General features: G+C 56.5%; 1 protein-coding gene across 6 annotated transcripts; it reads left to right on the top strand.

Annotated features, from left to right (window-relative positions):
* The first annotated feature begins 2,535 nt into the window (after positions 1-2,535).
* Positions 2,536-19,410, top strand: CHST1 (carbohydrate sulfotransferase 1). 6 transcript variants are annotated; one of them, XM_078339314.1, is made up of 5 exons: positions 2,536-2,965; positions 8,782-8,898; positions 15,704-15,786; positions 16,222-16,319; positions 17,322-19,410. In XM_078339314.1, exon 5 carries the CDS (start codon positions 17,364-17,366, stop codon positions 18,597-18,599), a length of 1,236 nt encoding a protein of 411 aa, XP_078195440.1. In that variant the 5' UTR covers positions 2,536-2,965; positions 8,782-8,898; positions 15,704-15,786; positions 16,222-16,319; positions 17,322-17,363; the 3' UTR covers positions 18,600-19,410. The 6 variants fall into 6 exon arrangements, with proteins under 6 accessions (XP_078195440.1, XP_078195438.1, XP_035118333.2 ...); XM_078339312.1 differs by having other exon boundaries at positions 15,698-15,786; XM_035262442.3 differs by lacking the exon at positions 8,782-8,898.

Below are 19,410 nucleotides of genomic sequence, written 5' to 3'. Positions count from 1 at the left end.
CTCCTGCTCTTTTGCCTTTTTACATTCCAACCATCTCTCAAGCCCTCAGTTCAACTCTCTTTTCCTCCAGGAAGCCCTTCCTGAATGATCCTCCAAGGCTCCACCTTCCACTAACTTCCAAGGCTAATTTTTTTGTATTTGATTACATCTGTAGTGAGTTTTCTTTGCTGCTTCATTGTGTGGGATCCAAATTCCTTGAGCGCAAGTCCTTTGCTTCTGTTTCTTCCTCCCCGTTTCCCCAGAGCACCTGCCTCAGCTCAGTGCACACCATAGGTGCTTCTAAAACACCCGCATTTGTCAAGTGGGGGATTCCAGGAAACTGGAAAAAGTCCTCATGTTTCTGAGAGCGGGTCTTTTGTCTATTTTTAGAGTTTAAATGTTCTTCCAAAATTTCCCAAATTCCACTCTCTCTTTACATTACAACCACACCAATCTTTTCATGTCAGCCAGATGTACTCTTCCCTCCTCTCTACCCGAAATACACCAGAATTTGAAAAATGAGGTGCTGGATCTGGGAGTGCAAGATAGAGAAAGCGTTCTCTAAACCCGGACTATTCTTGTCAGGCTGAAAACTTGGGAGGGATTAGCTCTGGGGGAGAAGGAAAGTTCTGATGGCTCAGCCCAAGGCTATTAGAGCTTGGCTTTTTATAGAGGGACAGTCGGGATTTTGAAACATGAAGTCCTGGCTTTTGGAAGGTCAGCACCACTTTTGTTAGGCATCCCAGGACTCCCTGGGCAGTGGTGGGTGGGTGGGGAGGGAGGGCAGGTGAAGAAACAGACCTGGTAGCCTTGGAGTCAGGACTGAGGACTGACCATCCCAGGTGCTGTGGCTACAGGAAGGCCACTGGAAGGTGCTGTCAGCCCCTCCAGCATGATAGGGGTGGAGATGGGGGTGAGGAGTTTATAGTCATGAATTTGCAATTGTGACCAAGAAAAATGACCCTTTGGTCTAGTGGGACCCTTGGGGCAAGGACCTTCATACCATCTGCTCTGGGTGGAGAGAGGGAGACTTTCTTGACAACCTTGAGACCCCAACCCTCTAGGGAAGTACAGCTGTGATATTCTCCTCTCGGAGAGTGAGTGAACGTTTGTTCCTGGCTACCCTGAACACAGCACTGGGCAATTATTAGGTACTCACCTCAGTACGAGACACTGCTGAGTGCTCTACGCACATTACCATCCAGTGTTCACAGTAGCCCTACGGGGTGAGGACCAGTACCTCTGCCTTCTAGATGAGGAAGCTGAGCTGCAGAGGCTGGCTCACTCACACAAAGTCACAGAGCAAACACACAGCAGGCTCCTCTGACCAACTGCTGTGCTAACCATTCTGCTGAGGTTCACCCTGTGGGAAGAGGCAGCGGCTGCCTGCCCATACAACGGGGAGGAGGCTTTCCCAGAACTCCTGGAGTTTTCAAGCCATCCACTGCCCTCTGCCCCCTAGTCCAGGAGTGATGGAATAGCTATAGATGGGAATCGGAGATTCTGGTTGGAGATGGAAGCTGACTGTTTCCCCGCTTCAGAACTGAGGAGCATCAGAGGCTCAGCCAGCCTAAGCACCTTCCCATTCGGAGAAGGAAACAGACCCCTGGGGCAGGCAGCCTTGTTCATGTCAGAAGTGGTGGCAGAGCTGGGATTCCTGGTTGTCCTCTCCAGCCGAGGGGCCACTGATCACATGATATTGCTCTGCCCATGCAACCTGCTTCTCCTCCACTCTGAGAGTTCCACCAACCAGTCCCTGGTGCCCATGCAGGCCAGGCCAGCGGAAGATGCTCAGTCAATATTTGTGCAGAGGATAAAGGACAAAGGTGATCGGCTGGCCAGCTCTGTCCTCATCCTTCATCCCTAAGGGCAGTGGTGGCTCTAGATTTCCACCTAGAAGTCGGGAGGCAGTCTGGAAGGAAGAGGGTGAGCAGGGCGGAGGAGCGGCCTAGAAGACTGTCAGCCAGCAAACCTACTCCAAGGTCCCATTAAGACGCCCGGTGACTCTGCCCAAGAGGGACAATTGCAGCGGGGACAAATGATTCATCCCCACCCTTAAGAAGCAGAGGGGCGGGAAGGATGAAGGGCTAGGGTTGTGTGTTGGGGTATTACACTCAGAGGTGGTTGGCTTCGGTTCTGGGTTCCGAAGTCCCTGTGTGCCACTGGCGGTGGAAGAGGTAGAGGACAGCAGGGCCGGGGCCAGGCTGCGGTTCCAGCTGGACTTCCGCGGCGGGGGGCGCTCCGGCGAAAGGCTTCGGCGGCCTGGCCAGCAGCGCCCTCGGGGATGAGGGGGAGGGAGGCTACGCGGACGAGGAGCCAGAGACCCGTGCACTTGCCCGCCAGCAGCGCGAAGCTAGGGGGTGGGCGTGGCTGCCCCCGGCGGTTGAGTGGGGGCGGGCTCTGGAGCCCGCCTGCGGAGTGGGTGTCCGGGCGCTCGCGGCGGGGGCGGCGCGGGGGGCGGGAGGGCGCGCGCCGAAGGGGTGGGGAGGAGAAGGGGAGGGCGGCTCGGGGGTGGAGCCGGGACCGCAGCGCCCGCCGCTCGCTCGGCGCCGTAGCAGCCGCTGCCGCCGCTGCTCTCGGCACGGGGACGCGGGCGGGCGCTCCAAGAGGCTCCGGAGCCTGCGGCTGCTGCTTTCCTCCGGCGCCCGTGACTGCAGCGCTCCGGGTCACGGCCCCTGGCCCGTCGTCTTTCGGGTCCCCGAGCCCCGGCCCCGGGTCCCGCGCCTGGCGGGGGAGAACGCACTCCGCTGCTCAAGCCGCCTCGGACTCGCGCCCCCGGGCCACGAAGAGGGGCCCGTGAGGGGCGCGCGGAGTAGGAGGAAAAGGAGGGAGGAGGGAGGCCGAAGAGGAGGGTGCCGGAGGCGGAGGATGCCGCCGCCGCTGCTGCCGCCGCCGCCACCCGCGAGCCCCCGGCGACCCTGACTCCAGACCCGAGGATGGAGCCGGCGCTGGGCGCTGCAGCTGCTCCCGGCGCGCCCCCGACCAGGTATTGGCCGGGCCCGGCGGGCTACGGGGCGGGCGGGAGCGGACACTTCGCCGCAGCAACCGGGAGGGGCGCGGGCGCGGTGGGAGACGCCCCTCCGCTCGGGGACTGCCGCTACCGGCGGTGCGCGAAGGGGTGGCGGCAGCGAGGGACCGCGGCGTGTTGGTTCGCAGGAAGGGGTTGAAGGGGCTGGCCGGTGAGCCCCGCGATCGCCCCAGCCCTCCCTGCCCCCATTCGAGGAGGGCAGCAAACTTGAGACGCGCAGTGGCCCCCGAGGGGCTCGGCTCCCCTCCGCTGCAGAACGCACTCGGGGACTGCTCCGGGATCACCGTCCGGCAGGCCGCCTGGCTCGGGACTGCGGAGGCGCCTTGAGACCCTGAGGTCCCCACGCCCGCACCAACTTTCCAAACCCGGTTGCACCCGGAGGCGGGGGAGCCGCTCCCTGCTTCCTGCTCCCAGCACTGGCCGGGTCTCCGCACCCAGCCCGCTGCGATGAGCAGGGCCCCTATGCGGCCGGAGCCGCTGGATGGTGCAGAGCCCCCCGCGGGAAGCCGGAACAACCCTTCCGCTCCTCTCTAGATAGGACCCGGGGAGCAGCCCCTCCCAGGCTCCAGGGACCCAGTGCTGGCTTTCGCGGTAACGGCCCAGAGTAGCCCTAGCCGGGATGCTGGACGTTAAAAGGCCAGGCTACCTGAGGAAGATAAGACCTGGGGGTCGTCCTGGGGTGGCACCTTGGCCTGATTTCAGGTGTGCCCCCTCCCCCACTCCGGGCCTGCTCTTTCACAGGACTGCCTTCCACAGCCCTGGGGCCGGCTTCCTCCTGGTGGACTTAAAACTGCTCCTCGGCAGGGGACTCGTAGGAAGGGCCACTCCTAGGGTCCAGGTGCCCGAAGACGGGCTTGGGCCATTGACAGGGAGCTGGAGGCTGGGGCAGGGGAGGTGGCAATCCAGTCAAGGACAGAAATTCAGCCCAGCATCTTCTGGAGGGGTGGGAGGAGTGTGGGGGGGGGGGGAGCGGGGGCAGGCTTGGGCGCAGGAGTCAGGCACCCTGGCTGGGAGAAACTGCTTTGACAAGCAAAGGGATGACAGAGGCAAGCAGGTGGGAACTGACTGTCCAGGTACCTCCTTCAGAGGCTCATCAGGCCCTTGCGGAGGGACCTGCTGTCTCCGTCAGAGACCTTACCTGGGCAGGTAGTTCCCGGGTTCCTGTCCTCTGCAGCAGGGACACTTCCAGGCATCATGATGACCCTGTTTCTTTTTCAAAGTGCTTTCACCGTCATGACTCACACATTGCATTCACCAGGGAGTTATCAGGCTTCCAACCTATTCCATTCCCCTCTCTCCCGGGTCTTTAGGGAGCTGCCCGGGAAAGAGGGGGGTGGATTTGCCCTTGGGCCTTGAACCCCTGCAGGAGGCCAGGAGCTTGGCACAGCGGCACCTTTCATTTTCCTGTTGCCTGACTCTCATCCTGGCAGTGAGCAGCTCCAGGTCAGGCTACTCCACGGTGGTGGGGTGGGAGGGGAGGGGCGCCAGGGAGAGGAAGTCTCTGCTAATCATTCCTCCAACTCTCCTGGGTCCTTGAAATTATGGCCGGCTGCTACCCCAGCCCCCTTGACTCAACACCCGGCTTCCTCATCTCAAAGCAGAAACGCATTTCCCCTAAAATCCAAATCTCCCTCTTTGCTGAGTAGTTGCAATGCTTTTGGCCAGAGTCCTCCCCAACATCCAAAGTCAAGCTTCCCTCTGTTCTGTCCCCTGAGCCATCTCTGCGAGGCACAGGCCCCTGCTGGGAGAAGGCTATATCCCCCTGACCACTCTTCCTCCATTCCTTGCCTACAGGGCCCTAGTTCCAGGGCAAGGGTGGCGCTGACCGGGCTGATAGAGGGGTGTGTGTCAGGCTGCATCGGAGGAGGAGTACCTCTGTGTTCCACTGAGTTGGCAGGAGGGTGCCAAGTGCCAGGCCCTCCCTGGGGGGCCAGTTCGGATTCCTCCTGGATTCCTCTTGCCTACCCTTCTGTCTCCCTCCCTTGCCCACTGTGGGTCTCTCTTTACTTTCCCAACTCCACTCTGCACTGGTGCGGGGAGGGAGCATTTGATATTCATAATCTGGTTCAGAGAAGGTCCCGAAGCCCTGAGTCACTGTATGGTTTCCATGGAAACAGACTTGTTCAGAGGACTCGGTGTAGCGGCTGTGGTGGGGGAGAAGGGAAACATGTAGTAAAACCAGGCTCCACAAGTGTGGCGGGACTTGGACCAACTCCCTTCAGTGGGGACTGTGAGGGGTGGGCAAGGCTCTGGCCTCCCCATAGGAGGGGCTGCCTCTCCCCACCCACTGGGGTCCCCTCATTGGGAGCTGCTCAGCTGCTTCTGTGGCTCTTGGCAGGCTGCTGCTTCTCCCATGGACCTTCTGGCTAGGTTCCCCAGGCTCATGGCTACCGCTCCCTGCCTCAGTTTCCCCCTCTGTAAATGGAGAAAAGAACACCTACCTGGCAATGTTGTCGTGAAGGTCAAATGCAGTAATATATGAGACACACTTAGAATGGTCCCACAGTAAGTGCTCCAGTGCATCATTCCTAGAAATTAAGTCAGGGCATTGGAAGAAACTCCCCAAGTGTGTTCACCTAGATCCCTACCCTGGGTCCCAGCAGGTGGTCCTGACATCTGGCTGAGTGGGCCTCTTGCTTTGAAAGAGCTTCTCCCCCCCGGCCCCAGCACATCCCCAGCTGGGAAGCAGCTAGCCATTTCTTTCTACAGAACATTTGTTTCAGGTTCCTGAGGGCCTGGCACATTGCTAGGCAGCCCTGGGTTTTGTTCAGACCCCACCTGTCTGGGAGCCTTGTGGGAGCAAATCCAGATGGGAGGGGTTGGCCCTGGAGCCCCTTGGGGTTGGGGCAGACAGGGAGGGGCAGAAGAGGTCCAGGCAGAGATGGTGGCCCTCTGTGACAGAGGGAAGGCATTGGGGTGGGGCAGGCCACTGTCACTGATCCTGGAGAGGCTGGTTCATCTGCCTGTAGAAGCATCTATTTTCGTCTTGATTAGCTAGAGAGGGACAGGTAACTCTTCAGAAAGGTAAGAGATCCTGCACACTCTCCTAACCCCAAATTAGAACCTCTAGCACTCAGGTGTTCCTAGCATGCCTCACGAGTCTGGACAGTCTTGGGTTCCCGCCTGAGCAGCTGCTGATCTGCTGGGGCAGGGCAAGGGGCTCCCCATCACTGCTCAGCAGCATTAAGGAGCGAAGCTAGGGGAGATTCTAGGTGCCACTGATGCCTCAGCCCGTTTCCCTCACCGGCCCTTCTCTCTCACTGCAGCCCTCCCCTCCATGGCCCTCCGTGGCAGGGCTCCCTCCTCCCCTCCTGTAACATGGGCTTCAGCTCCAGGCTCCTTAACGACACACCACACCCATCACAACCAGCTGTCAGAGCTGCAAAGCAAGCTCTTTATCTGTGGCCCTTCCTTCTATTTCACAGATGGGAAAACTGAGATTCCTGGAGTTGGCTGTATGGCCAGAGCCCAAGCTAGTGTTAGCCTCTCTCAGCTACACACCAGCCCTGGGGATCCCCTTTCTTTCTTGCCGGCTCTCCAAGCATCCCCCAGGACACCCCCTGCCACCTCTCAGGTTCCTGCCAAGGTTCTACCTACCGCAGGTCCCTCTGGAGCGTTTTGCTCTCTTCATTGGTGTTCACAACACCTTCCAATTTAATATCCTCTGCAAATTTCATTAACGGACTGTTTACTCCCTCTCTCAGGATCATTAATGAAGATGTTAGATAAGATCTGACCCAATGCTGAGGCTTGGCAGCCCTGCCCCCACTCCCAGACTCATGGCCCTGCAGCCCCTTCCCCTGGGCTTGCCTCCTCCACCCGGGCTCTTGGGACCTGCTCCCTCCTGCTATTATGCCCCATGACAAGTGCTTAGGGCCAAGTCTGTTTGAATTAATTTTGTAAGATTACTCGAGGCGCTGTATCAAATGCTTTGCTAAAAATCAAGATATATTACCCTGCCTGCGTTTCCTTCATCTACCAGTCTTGTAATTCTATCAAGAAAGCTATCAAGTTTGTCAGGCATGATTTGTTCTTTATAAATCCCCACGGTGCCGCATGGGGGCACAGGGTTCCCGCGTTTTCTAAATGTTTAGAGATTCCCTCTTTGTGTTTGCTCCTTGATTAGAGCTGGAAGGCGGTGGGCTGGGAATTGTCAGGAATGCTGTCTCCTTCCCAGGGACGGGGAAGAAGGCATGGCTCCTTTTCTTCTCCTGAGTTTTCTGCCAGTGTCAGCGAGTTGTTTAGGACCCACTGAGTCCCTGCAGTGTGTGTGGGGGCCCCAAGCTGGGCACTTGGGGAGGAGGGTGAGGAAAGAGCAGGGGGAGGGAGATGGGGGTGCCTGGTGAAACAGACAGATGAGCCTGCTGCAGACATTCTGAAGGTACCATTGATTGAGAGATTGTTGCGTGCCAGCCACTATGCTAACAGCTTTACATGCCTGATGCCTGACGCCTGCGCTGGGAGAGGACTGTGACCTCCCTTCACCTGAGTTCCTGAGAATCAGAAAGGGTTAAGGCTGCCCAGGACTCAAGGTCTGGGTTTACCCTCTGTTTATGCTGTTATGCTGCTCCTAGCCATTTTAGACACACAGAAAGGATCAAAAAGCTGAATGAAGTGGTTAGGACTTTTTAGGAGGTCAGAGTGGGGATGGAAGGGAAACCTTGAGGGAGAGCTTTGGAGAGGTGAGGACCTCTCACATACAACCCCCAGAGCCTGAAATCTGTTCTCTCTCTGCCACTTCCGAGTTGCATGAAGAGGACCCTTAACTTCTCTGAGCCTCAGTCCCTCACCTGTGAAATGGATTCATCTGTAGTTCTTGCCCCTAGGCTTACAGAGAAGATCCAATGAGGTGAAGCATGAAAGGTTCCTACCTTGGTGCTAGGCCGACATTGTATATGTGTCCTACAATGGAGGCCCATGTTGATGGTGGCCAGACACTCATCTGGTTGGCCATATGCCCAGCGGATGGAGCTGTGGCCCCTCCTAATGCTTCTCACCCAGCAGAAGAGGGGTGACAGGGTAAGCCTCGCTGGCATCCCAGCCCAGAGGCATCCTTGGGACCAGCTGTGGGCTGGTGATAAGCTTTCGGCTTAGAGAGCAGGGAAGCCTCAGCTGGGCGGAGAGCCCAAACCCGATGCCCCATTCCAGACTGTTTCAGGCCAGATGGTAATAAAGACATTCTTTGGTGTCTTTCTGGAGGCATAGGATTTGGGTATTCCTGGGCTTCCTGGTCATAAAACCACTCAAAGCTCCGTGTGGAAAGCACAGTGTGTTTGGGCTTCTGCTTATCAGGTGCAGCAGTCCCGTGTCCACACCCACCTGGGATCATTTTCATTCGTGTCATTCACCCAGGGAGGGAGAACCCTCTGGGAAGCAGTGAGATGGTACACACTCATTGGTATGCCAGGGAAACCAGCCAGGAAGGGCTGCATCAGCAGTCCCCAGTCCCACCAGCAGGTGCCCCAGGGACCTGACCCTGGGGGATGGCCAGTAGGTATCAGATGAGCCAATATCTGGGTTGTGGGTGAATGCTGTGATTGAGATTGGCACCAATGTGTCCTGGGACCCTGGTGGCAACCTTGGCCCCCGTGCTCCCTGTCCCTCCCTCTGGCTGAGTGATGCTCTTGGGTATGGCCTGGGGGTTTAAACTCTGTGGGCCAGGGCTTGGGAATCCTTCGAGCTGAGTCTGAATCCTGGCACCACCACAGACTAGCTGTGCATGCTTGACCGAGTTCCCACACTTGCTGAGCCTCACTGCTCCTCGTCTGTGAAAGGTGGCAGTGACACCTGGCCTGGGGGATGCATCCTCTTAAGGGAGCCCTGTCTGTGATCACCGCTGGGTATTTACGTCTGCAGTCTCCTCCATCCCATCTGATAGCCTCAAGGCTCAGGTAAGTCTCAGGGTCCTGTTCATTCTCCACCCGAAGTCCTTGTCCCCATGGAGCCAGCCAGGCCTCATGTGCAGGTGGCCCAGGCTGGAGACTCCTGTACGCAGAGACAGGCAGGCCCCTTTCCCAGCCTGGCCGGCAGCAGCTGCCTGAGTTCCAGCTCCTGTTGATGTTTCCCATCCTTGAGGCTGGGAGGATGGGCCGGAGCCCCGGTGTCCAGGGGGTGGGGCCTCGGTACTATTCCAACTCTGACTGTGGCTTCTCGGTGGGGGCAGGGGACAGGAAACTGGGGCTTTTCCGCCTGGTGTCGGGGCTGCAGAGTCCCGCCTACCACAGGCCAGGCTATACCAGGATTGGCCTGAGACAGGGAACCGTGACCTTCTGACTCATCCCTCCCCCAGAGGAGCTGGGCACACTGGGGCCTTGTGTCGTGGCCAGGAGGTCAGTCACTCTCCCCACTGCGGGGGAAACTTTCCCCTTGGGTCGAGCCTGGGACCCCCTGCCCCCACTAGCACCCTCCATGGCAGGATGTGAGGTGCCTTCCTTATCCTGGGCCAGGTCTCTGCAGCAGAACAGCCAGGGTCTTTAATCACGCAGGCTGTTGGCACTTCAGTGGAGGAGGCTGTGGCATCTGTTTTAACTTTTAAAAACATTTCCAGGCCAATGGTGCCTCTGTGGTTTTAGTAGTCCACAAATATCATGCTCATGGCTCTTAATAAGCATTTGCTCCGTGCCCAGCACAGAGCCTTCTGCCTCTGAGGCCTGCCATCAGCCTTCTGCCTCACTGCCCACATATTAGAAATATGTGATCGTTTCTCCCATTTCCTACATAAGGACAAGTGAGACCTGTATAGAGGTTAAGTGCCTCGAGCAAGGTCTCATAAAAAAGCAGCAGTGGTCGGATTCAAATCCGACCTCTAACCACCTCAAGCCTAACCACCCCAGACTGCCTCCCTGATTGCCTGTGGGTACCTTCTCTAGGAGGCTTGAGACATCCAGGGGTGTCATGTGGACATTGGCATGCTCTGCTCTGGAGACACCAGAGCTCATAAGAGGCAGATGGGCAGCCCCGTCGACCATGAAAAATCAGCAGACCAGTCGCTCTCCGGTGCTTGTTTTGGAAACCATGACTGAGAGCTTGTCCCCACTGGAGGTGCCCAGAAGACATAGTAATTCTGCCTGTGGGGCCCAGGGACTCTAGGGATTGTTCGCAGGTACCATGTTTGTGGTGGTTCAGGTTCTGGAGAGCAGGTCCATAGACCTCACAGTGTTTCAAGTTGAAGTGGGCCTGACCCCAAAGAGAACGGGTCCCCTGGGCTGACCCAGACCACAGCGGCAGAGTCTGGACCCCAGCAGCTCACTCCCCTTGAAGGTCACACTGGCTGGATTGTGTGTTGACATACTGCCCACATGGAAGGATGCTCTAGGACACTGTCCCATGAAACTCTTCTTTGGGTTTCTTAGGTACAAGGTCTTGAGGACAGGATTCACGGTGGCACACGTACAGGGCTCTGTAAGAACGCCCTCGGGAGAAATCTTGCACTGGATTCAGTGTCAGGGATACCTGGACATCTCTTGAGCGAATGCTTTAATCTTTATCTCATGGGTCCTGTGAAACAAGTAAATGAAATATTGCTTTTTTCCTACTGGCTGCCAGGAAGCTCTGACCTAGATCAGTAGCCCACAAATGGTGTGACTCTTGTACACTGACTTGGCCTCTGGTTCTTTCGGACTCTTATACTCTTGTTTTCCCCTTGCCTTGCCTCATTTTCATTACCTCATTTTCCTTAGGAAGAAAAACATCTTGCTATTTTATGTGTTTTAGTCTTAACTAAACAAACATGGATGGTGGGTCAGTGCTGGCTATGTCAGAGCCAGGGAGTAAGCATTTCCTCTCTGCAGTCTCCATCCTAGAGGCCTGTTTACCAGCTCCTCCCTCCTTGTCCCATTCCCTTGTCCCTTGCTCCAGTTCCTGGGACCCCAGAGCCATGGAGCCCCATCCGTCATGGCTCCTGAGTCTGTCTGGAAAGATGACATTCAGGTTCTTCCCCAGCTGCCCCCACCCCACTATGCTGCTTGTTCATCCCCCAGAGTTTCACAGTAGTTTTTCAGGGAGAAATGTCTGGGAGAAGAGTCATTTCCCCAACCTAGGGCTCAGCAGCTCCCGTAGCCACAGGCCCCTGCTGAAATCCAGCTTTATTTGAGCTCTGGCCCTGTCTCAGCAGTGCCTGGCTGCCTACTGTCCTTAGCGGCCCACCTGAACAGACAGAGCCTGTTTCTGGTGGGAAAGCAGTGCCTTCGACCCGGGGCCTTGGACACAGGGGTGGGGATCGATGGCTGGCAGTGCCCTGGGGGGAGGGTGGGAGGCACAGTGAGATGCCAGGGCTGATTTTCAGCACCAAACCCTGTCATCAATCACCTGTCCCTACATGGAGTGGCTTCACTGTGTCCCCCACAATTAATACTCAAACTGAATCAAAAAGCTTAGTGTAAATGGTGTCTCCTCCCACCCCAGTCTCCTTGAGACCCCTTCCCTCTGGGGCATCTCCCGTTACTAGTTCAGTGCCAGCTCTTTCAGTGATTGTTTACGCATATATACAAATATACATGTCCATCTCCTTAAAACAATCTGAAATGGTGGTGTACTATTGCACACGTGTTTTCTGGCCCTAGCTTTTAAAACTCAATAAACTATGCTGGGTGACTGTTTCTATCAGTGTATTCATGTCTGAGGAGCCTTCTCTGACATAGCAGGTTGGAAAGACAATCCCCCGGAGAGGCTAATAATGAAGGGGGTAAGCTTCTAGGAAAGGGCGGGGTGCCCATGCATGGACTTTCAGAGGTTCGGGGAACTTCTAAATTGTGTGTGTAAAATTGTGGGCATTAATGGAATTTCTCAGAGGAGGGATTGTGGTTGGAAGGGTCTGTGGCCCAGAAAAGGTGAAACAAGGCCTCAGCTCTGGCTTTCATGGGATTTCTGTACAGCACAAGGTGGGGGCTAACTTGGCAGAGGGAAGCACCCCTAGGTTTTTCTTGGCTCCCTCCACCCCCTAGGGCTGCCACAGATCAGGCTGAGATGGGGGACAGAGATGCCCAGCCCTAGAATCTTCTTGGAAGATGACTGGGTTTTTCCCACTCCCAATGCAAGGTCCCCCTGTCTGCTGTGTGGGTGGCCCCGATTGTGCCTGAGAATGAAGTCTGGGGGCTTCCTGGGATTATAGAAGCCCCAGGGTTAGAGGTGGGAGGCCCTTGAGTTGTCACTGGATCTATGGCACAACTGAGGCACAGAGAGGCCGGGGGGGTGAGTGCAAGGACACCCATCCAGGGAAAGGCAGTGGCTGTGTGGGCCGATCCTGCCTGTGACATTCAGGTCAGCACTCCTTCCCTGCCAGAGCACTATGAGATGAGCGGGAGAGGCCCTCGGGAGGAGGCAGGGCTGCCTGTTGCTGCTGGGCTCTCCCTGTGCGGCTGGGGTGGGTGTGCAGCGCGCAGAGGCCGCAGCCAGGGTGGGTGTGCCATCCTCACACCTCACAGCATCCTGCAACATCACCTCCCGCTGGCTGCATCCTCACATCAGGTTGGAGCCAACAGCCCCAGAATTCTGAACACAGCAGAGACTACAGGACTCCGAGGCTGCACCACAGGATGCAGTCACTAGAGGGCAGCAGGAAAGCCACTGCGGGGGCCCAGCAGGAAGAAGTTCCCAGGCCCAGAGAGGAGCCGCAGGAAGGAGGAGCCGTGGGCAGAGCCAGACCCTGGGGCCTGAGGGATGATTTGTTCTAGGCCCTTCCCTGAGACAAAAAGCAAACCACACATTTACTGATGATGATATTAATTGACATTTAGCGAGTGCTTACGCTGCGCCAGGCACTGTACTAATGAAACCTCACAACAGCCTTGTTATCATTATCCCCATTTTTGCATGTGAGAACACAGAGGCCCAGAGAGATGAAGAAACCTAGCCAAGGTCTCGCAGCCAGTAAGTGGTTGAGCTGGGATCATCGGGGCCGGTGTCAGAGGCTGGGTTGTATCTATATGCCTGGCGTTGACTAAATGCTTTAAGACCTTCAGTGCTTACCACCACTGCTGTAGCTGTGCTCACCTTATGGATGGGGAAACTGAGGCTCAGGGACAGCTGGTGAACCACTCAGATCCACACACCTGTTGAGTGACAGATCCAGGTAGGCATGGTTCAGGGTGCAAGCTCTTACTCTTAATTACAGTTCTCCAACACAGAGTTGTTCACTGCTCCCGCTCTGTGCCCCAATCTCAAGTTGGCTGACGATGAAATCTGAGCTTTCTACTGGGAGCGAAAGTTTACCAACTTGTCTGCTTTCTAAGAGAAATGATAGATCCTGGTCTCCTGTGTCCAAGGTGTGGTTGGATTTTTACTAAGCAGAGGTAGAGGGAAGTCATGCCAGAGGTTGCTGGAAACCTAGGGAAGGTTTCTGGGGTCCACAGTCTGGCTTGGAGGTTGAGGGCATTGAGGAGTCTTTTGTAGTGGCTAAGACTTCCTTGGGAACAACAGGACCTAGCCCCAGGGCCTTTGGTTTCCAGGGCAGATGCCTTTAGCATACCAAGGACACTTGGCCAGCCCGGGGCCCAGCTCTGCCAGGCTGAGAGAGTGGGGGCATTTTCAGGAGGGCTGGACTTCTCCCATCTCCCTGTTCCCATGCCCTGGCTTTGCCCTCCTCAGGGCTACAAGGGAATGGCCTGTGGCTGGGCCTTCAAACACGTTCCCCTCCTCCATGTCCAGGCACCACCTTGCGAGGCTGAGTCTCACCGTCTTAGGGATTTATAACTTCCAGCTGCTTCAGCGACTTCTGATTTATTAGTGAAGCAGCAGCTTCTAGCCCTGGCCTTAAGTTTCTCTGGGTGGAGGAAGAGTTGGGGGAAGAAACTTCAATGGTCCTCTCCCCAGCAAGAGGGCAAGACGTTCCTCTGTAAAGAAAACCCTGGGGTGAGTTCTGCTTTTGGAATTGGAACTCCAGAATTAAGTGAACACCCCTTAAGGGTTCTGTTTCCTGTCTTGATGGGGACCAAGGAGGGTGGAGTATGAGTGGAATCAGGGAAGAGGATTTGAACGTGGACTTCCCAGCACATTACCTGGGCTGGAATCCCGGCTCCTTATTAGGGGTGTGAGCTTGGGGAAGTTATCTAACCCTGAGGGACTTCAGCTTCCTTATCTGTAAAATGGGGTTGTGACAATATCAACTTCATAGAGCTGGCATGAGGGTACGATGAGGCACTGCCTGTGTAAGAAGCACATGCCTTGGAGGAACACTGTGAATGCCCAGCAGGAGCTTGCCTTCCTTGATATGGTTTTACGCATAGCGTCTAGAACAGTGCCTGGTGCATACTGAAGTTCTGATAGATGTCTGCGAGTAAATACAGAGGAAGTGCATGCAGATGAAATGACGCAGCAGCCAAAGAACAGACTCCTAAACAACTGAAAAGTATGACCTGGCGCTGTTGTTGATGACATTCTCTGTCTGTTTCTGAAAGGCATTCACACTCGCTTTGGGGCACTTGGGCAGAGCAGGCCTGCCTTTGCAGGGGAGTCACATTTAAAGCAGAGAGAGGCCGGGTGCGGTGGCTCACGCCTATAATCCCAGCACTTTGGGAGGTCGAGGCGGGTGAATCATGAGGTCAAGAGATCGAGACCATCCTGGTCAACAAGGTGAAACCCCGTCTCTACTAAAAATACAAAAATTATCTGGGCGTGGTGGTGCGCACCTGTAATCCCAGCTACTCGGGAGGCTGAGGCAGGAGAATTGCTTGAACCCAGAAGGCAGAGGTTGCGGTGAGCCGAGATCGTGCCATTGCACTCCAGTCTGGGTAACAACAGCGAAACTCCGTCTGAAAAAAAAAAAAAAAAAAAATGCAGAGAGGCCTTTCTCGCTGGGTACCTGGCCCAGCCCGCTAATGGAGGCCAGCATCCTCTGCCTCTACAAGATAAGGTCGGGGTGGGATACAGTGTGGTTGGGATTGTGGTTTTTCTCTGATCACGTTGAGAAGTTTCTAAAAATCGAAAGTGCCCCTTTCCCTCTTTACTGCTACTTGGTGATCTGGTACTAAAGAAGTAAAATTTCCTAAGGCAGTAAAATTTCATATTTAAAACGGGACTTGATTTCTCCATCTGAATGGTGGGAATGAGGACCCTGACCTCCAAGAGGGGTTTATAGGGAATAACATGGTGCTAGAAGTTGGGTGAGCTGAGCCAGGCAGCGCTGCAGGTTTGGAAATGATGATCCACTCACCGGCTCCCAAAGGAGTCATGCCAAACAGTGGGGTGTGGGAGGAATCTTCACAAAGCATGTGAGTTTATCCCATCAGCCGTGAACCAACAGACCACAGGAGCAGACGGCAAAGGAGAGGAACATGCTCTAAGTCTCGGAAGCATCTGCCTGCCCAGTCCCTGTCATGCTGATTCACAAATGGACTGGGGCCAGTAATGGAATGCATGTTGGAAGGCCAAGTATGTTTAAGCTGGAGGAACAGGAAGCCAAATCTCCTTAGCGGGAAAGAGCTGGGCTCTGGGGAACCTACCAGATGGGAGTTAAGGCAGGCCTGTGAGCCCAGGCCGGTTCCTCTGCCTCTCTGCCTCAGCTTTCTCACCTGTGAAGTGGGTGGATATTGGCTTCCACATCTGGTTCTTGCTAGAAGGACATGAGCCAATGCAGGGAAGGGGCTTGGCACAACAGGCATTAACTGAGGTAATGTGATGATCTTGGCGTTTTAATTCAGACTCCATGAGGAGCATCAAGGTGAGAATTGCTCCCTGGTCCACTTTTGCTTTGAGTTTCAGGTAGCTGGTGTCACTTCGGAGTTGTTGGAAGAAGACTCCCTAGCTTCGTGCCTGGAGGCGCCCTTTCGACGTGGAGGCCTGGGGTGAGCCCTCCTGTCCTCGCTGACTTCTGCTAACCCCCTTGCTGGGGAATTGCTGCACAAGATGAATTTTAAAGGGCTAGGATTGTTTCATGGGTTTAAACTGCAGAGCCTTGCCAGCCTCCCTGCCTGCTGGGTTCTGTTGTGAGCAGAAAGACTGCGGCTTATTAGGAGGATATGGTGGGGTGGGTGAGGAAGGTGAAGGGAGTGGGATACCGTCCCGGACTCAGAGGGCCACACTCACGGGATCAGGGATGGCACTGGGTTGGTTGGGGCGCTGAGTCAGGGATGGATCTGGGGAGCAGGCAGGGCCCTTACTGCCTGGCCCTCAGGGCAGACTGTGGGGCACAGGACACAGAAGAGAAGGAGTGGGGAGGAGTTATGAAGACCCCATATTTACCTTGTGAGCCCCTTCCCTCCCTGTCTCATCTCCTGCAGTCTGCTGGTCACAGGGCTGCCGCACTGGCTGGGACAGCCAGCTGGACCTGGAGACGCTGGTGGCTGTGGACTCCCCAGCTTGGAGCAGCCCCTCTTTGGTAAGTGGCTGAGCCCTCCTGCATTCTCCCTGAGAGCAGCCCTAGCCTCCACTCAGGTCTGGTAGCTGAGCCAGGCTCCAGAGAAGGTGCCTGCTGAATGCTCAGGTGGGTTCCTGGCCCTGGACTCTCAGCAGCCCCCTTCACTCTTTCTGCTTTTCATGATCCCTCCCCAGTCCCCCTTCTCGGGCAGAGGGGGCACAGGAGGTAAGAATGGAGGCCCCTGACTCCCTACGGTCTTCTTTGCAGGCCAGTTCACTCTGTGTTAGTGGGGATTATGTGACCCCAGGGCCTGGACCCTTGTCCCTAGAGACCAGGAGCAGACCCTGGGTGCTGGGAAGGGTCTCCTGTCAGCAGACCCTAGACCCCTGTCTCTGCTCCAGAGACTCTTAGAGACTCCATGAGCCCCAGAAATCCACATCTGGAGTAAGTAGTCACCTGCATCCATGAGTTGGAGGGGGCTTGATGCAATTGTCACCTTGCCTGGCCATGCTGGCAGTTCACTGACCATGGTCTGCAGGGGTCCTTCACATTCAGGGGATTGGGGTCAGATGGAGCCTAGGGATGGGCAGGGGACAGAGGAAAGATGACCATCTGGGGAACTGGGCTGGCGCCAGCTCATGGGAGTGAGAGATGCTGGTGGGGGGAAGGGGCAGTGTTTGAGGCAGGTCCTGGTCATTTCCTCAGTACCGGAGTCTGGGGAGTCAGGCTCTTGCCTGGTGAGGCCCCTTTAAGGATCTCAGAGCTCAGGATAGGAGGCATCCACAGCTGTCTGCAGGTTAAATCCTGGGGTGCAAGGAATATTTGTTTAGCTTCCCAAAACTCCCAGGAGTCCCTAGAGAACAGCAGCCTAGTGTAGAAGCTGCTTAGGTCTTCAGGGCGTGTGGCGAGCACTGGACAGGGGCCGGGCGTTTCCCTGGGCCACCTGGAGACCGGCTCTTCCAAGGGAACAAGCCCGTGCCCCTGTCGAGGAGGCGCCTGACCGCTGGCCGCCCTTGCCCGCAGACCTTGCCCCGTGGAGAAGCAGCCCCATGAAGGTGCCCAGCCATGCAATGTTCCTGGAAGGCCGTCCTCCTCCTTGCCCTGGCCTCCATTGCCATCCAGTACACGGCCATCCGCACCTTCACCGCCAAGTCCTTCCACACCTGCCCCGGGCTGGCAGAGGCGGGGCTGGCCGAGCGGCTGTGCGAGGAGAGCCCCACCTTCGCCTACAACCTCTCCCGCAAAACCCACATCCTCATCCTGGCCACCACGCGCAGCGGCTCCTCCTTCGTGGGCCAGCTCTTCAACCAGCACCTGGACGTCTTCTACCTGTTTGAGCCTCTCTACCACGTGCAGAACACGCTCATCCCGCGCTTCACCCAGGGCAAGAGCCCGGCCGACCGGCGGGTCATGCTGGGCGCCAGCCGCGACCTCCTGCGGAGCCTCTACGACTGCGACCTCTACTTCCTGGAGAACTACATCAAGCCGCCGCCGGTCAACCACACCACCGACAGGATCTTCCGCCGCGGGGCCAGCCGGGTCCTCTGCTCCCGGCCTGTGTGCGACCCTCCAGGGCCAGCGGATCTGGTCCTGGAGGAGGGGGACTGCGTGCGCAAGTGCGGGCTGCTCAACCTGACCGTGGCAGCGGAGGCCTGCCGCGAGCGCAGCCACGTAGCCATCAAGACTGTGCGCGTGCCGGAGGTGAACGACCTGCGCGCCCTGGTGGAAGACCCGCGGTTAAACCTCAAGGTCATCCAGCTGGTCCGAGATCCCCGTGGCATCCTGGCTTCGCGCAGCGAGACCTTCCGTGACACGTACCGGCTCTGGCGGCTGTGGTACGGCACCGGGAGGAAGCCCTACAACCTGGATGTGACGCAGCTGACCACTGTGTGCGAGGACTTCTCCAACTCCGTGTCCACCGGCCTCATGCGGCCCCCGTGGCTCAAGGGCAAGTACATGTTGGTGCGCTACGAGGACCTGGCCCGGAACCCCATGAAGAAGACTGAGGAGATCTATGGGTTCCTGGGCATCCCGCTGGACAGCCACGTGGCCCGCTGGATCCAGAACAACACGCGGGGCGACCCCACCCTAGGCAAGCACAAATACGGCACCGTGCGAAACTCGGCGGCCACGGCCGAGAAGTGGCGCTTCCGCCTCTCCTACGACATAGTGGCATTTGCCCAGAACGCCTGCCAGCAGGTGCTGGCCCAGCTAGGCTACAAGATCGCCGCCTCGGAGGAGGAGCTGAAGAACCCCTCGGTCAGCCTGGTGGAGGAGCGGGACTTCCGCCCCTTCTCGTGACCCAGGCGGCGCGGGTGGGGGCGGGAGGCGCACGGTGTCGGTTTTGCTAAAATGGACCGTTTTTAACTGTTGCCTTATTTCCCCCTCCCTCTTCGTGTCCCTCCTGCCCCCAGCTCACCCCACTCCCTTCTGCCCCTTTTTGTCTCTGAAATTTGCACTACGTCTTGGACGGGAATCACTGGGGCAGAGGGCGCGTGAAGTGGGGTCCCGCCCCCACCCCACCCTATTCAGACACATGGATGTTGGGTCTCTGTGCGGAAGGTGACAATGTTTACAAGCACCACACTTACACATCCACACACGCACACGGGCACCCACGAGGAGAGGCACCCGGGGCCACGCGACTTCTCAAGCTTTTGAATGGATGAGTGGTCGGGTATCTAGTTTTTGCACTGTCTTACTATTCAAGGTAAGAGGATACAAACAAGAGGACCACTTGTCTCTAATTTATGAATGGTGTCCATCCTTTCCCGATCTCTGCCTCTTGCTCCTGACACTCACTTCCCCCCTTAGAGCAGCAAAACTGCCCCCTCCTGCCCGCCCTTGCCTGTCGGTGAGGCAGGTTTTTACTGTGAGGTGAACGTGGATCTGTTTCTGTTTCCAGTCTGTGGTGATGCTGTCTGTCTGTCTGAGTCTTGTGGCTGCCCCTGGACCAGTGATGACTGATGAATCTTATGAGCTTCTGATTGTTCTTGGGGTCCATCTGTGATATTTCTTTGTGCCAAAAAGAAAAAAAAAAGAGTGGATCAGTTTGCTAAATGAACATTGAAATGCTTTATCTGTGTTTTCTGTAAATAAAAGAGTGCAATAA

The sequence above is a fragment of the Callithrix jacchus genome, chromosome 10 (assembly GCF_049354715.1).
Source record: "Callithrix jacchus isolate 240 chromosome 10, calJac240_pri, whole genome shotgun sequence".
Taxonomy (NCBI): Eukaryota; Metazoa; Chordata; class Mammalia; order Primates; family Cebidae; genus Callithrix; species Callithrix jacchus.
Note: the sequence above shows the minus strand (reverse complement) of the source record. Positions and strands in the feature narration are given on the sequence as shown.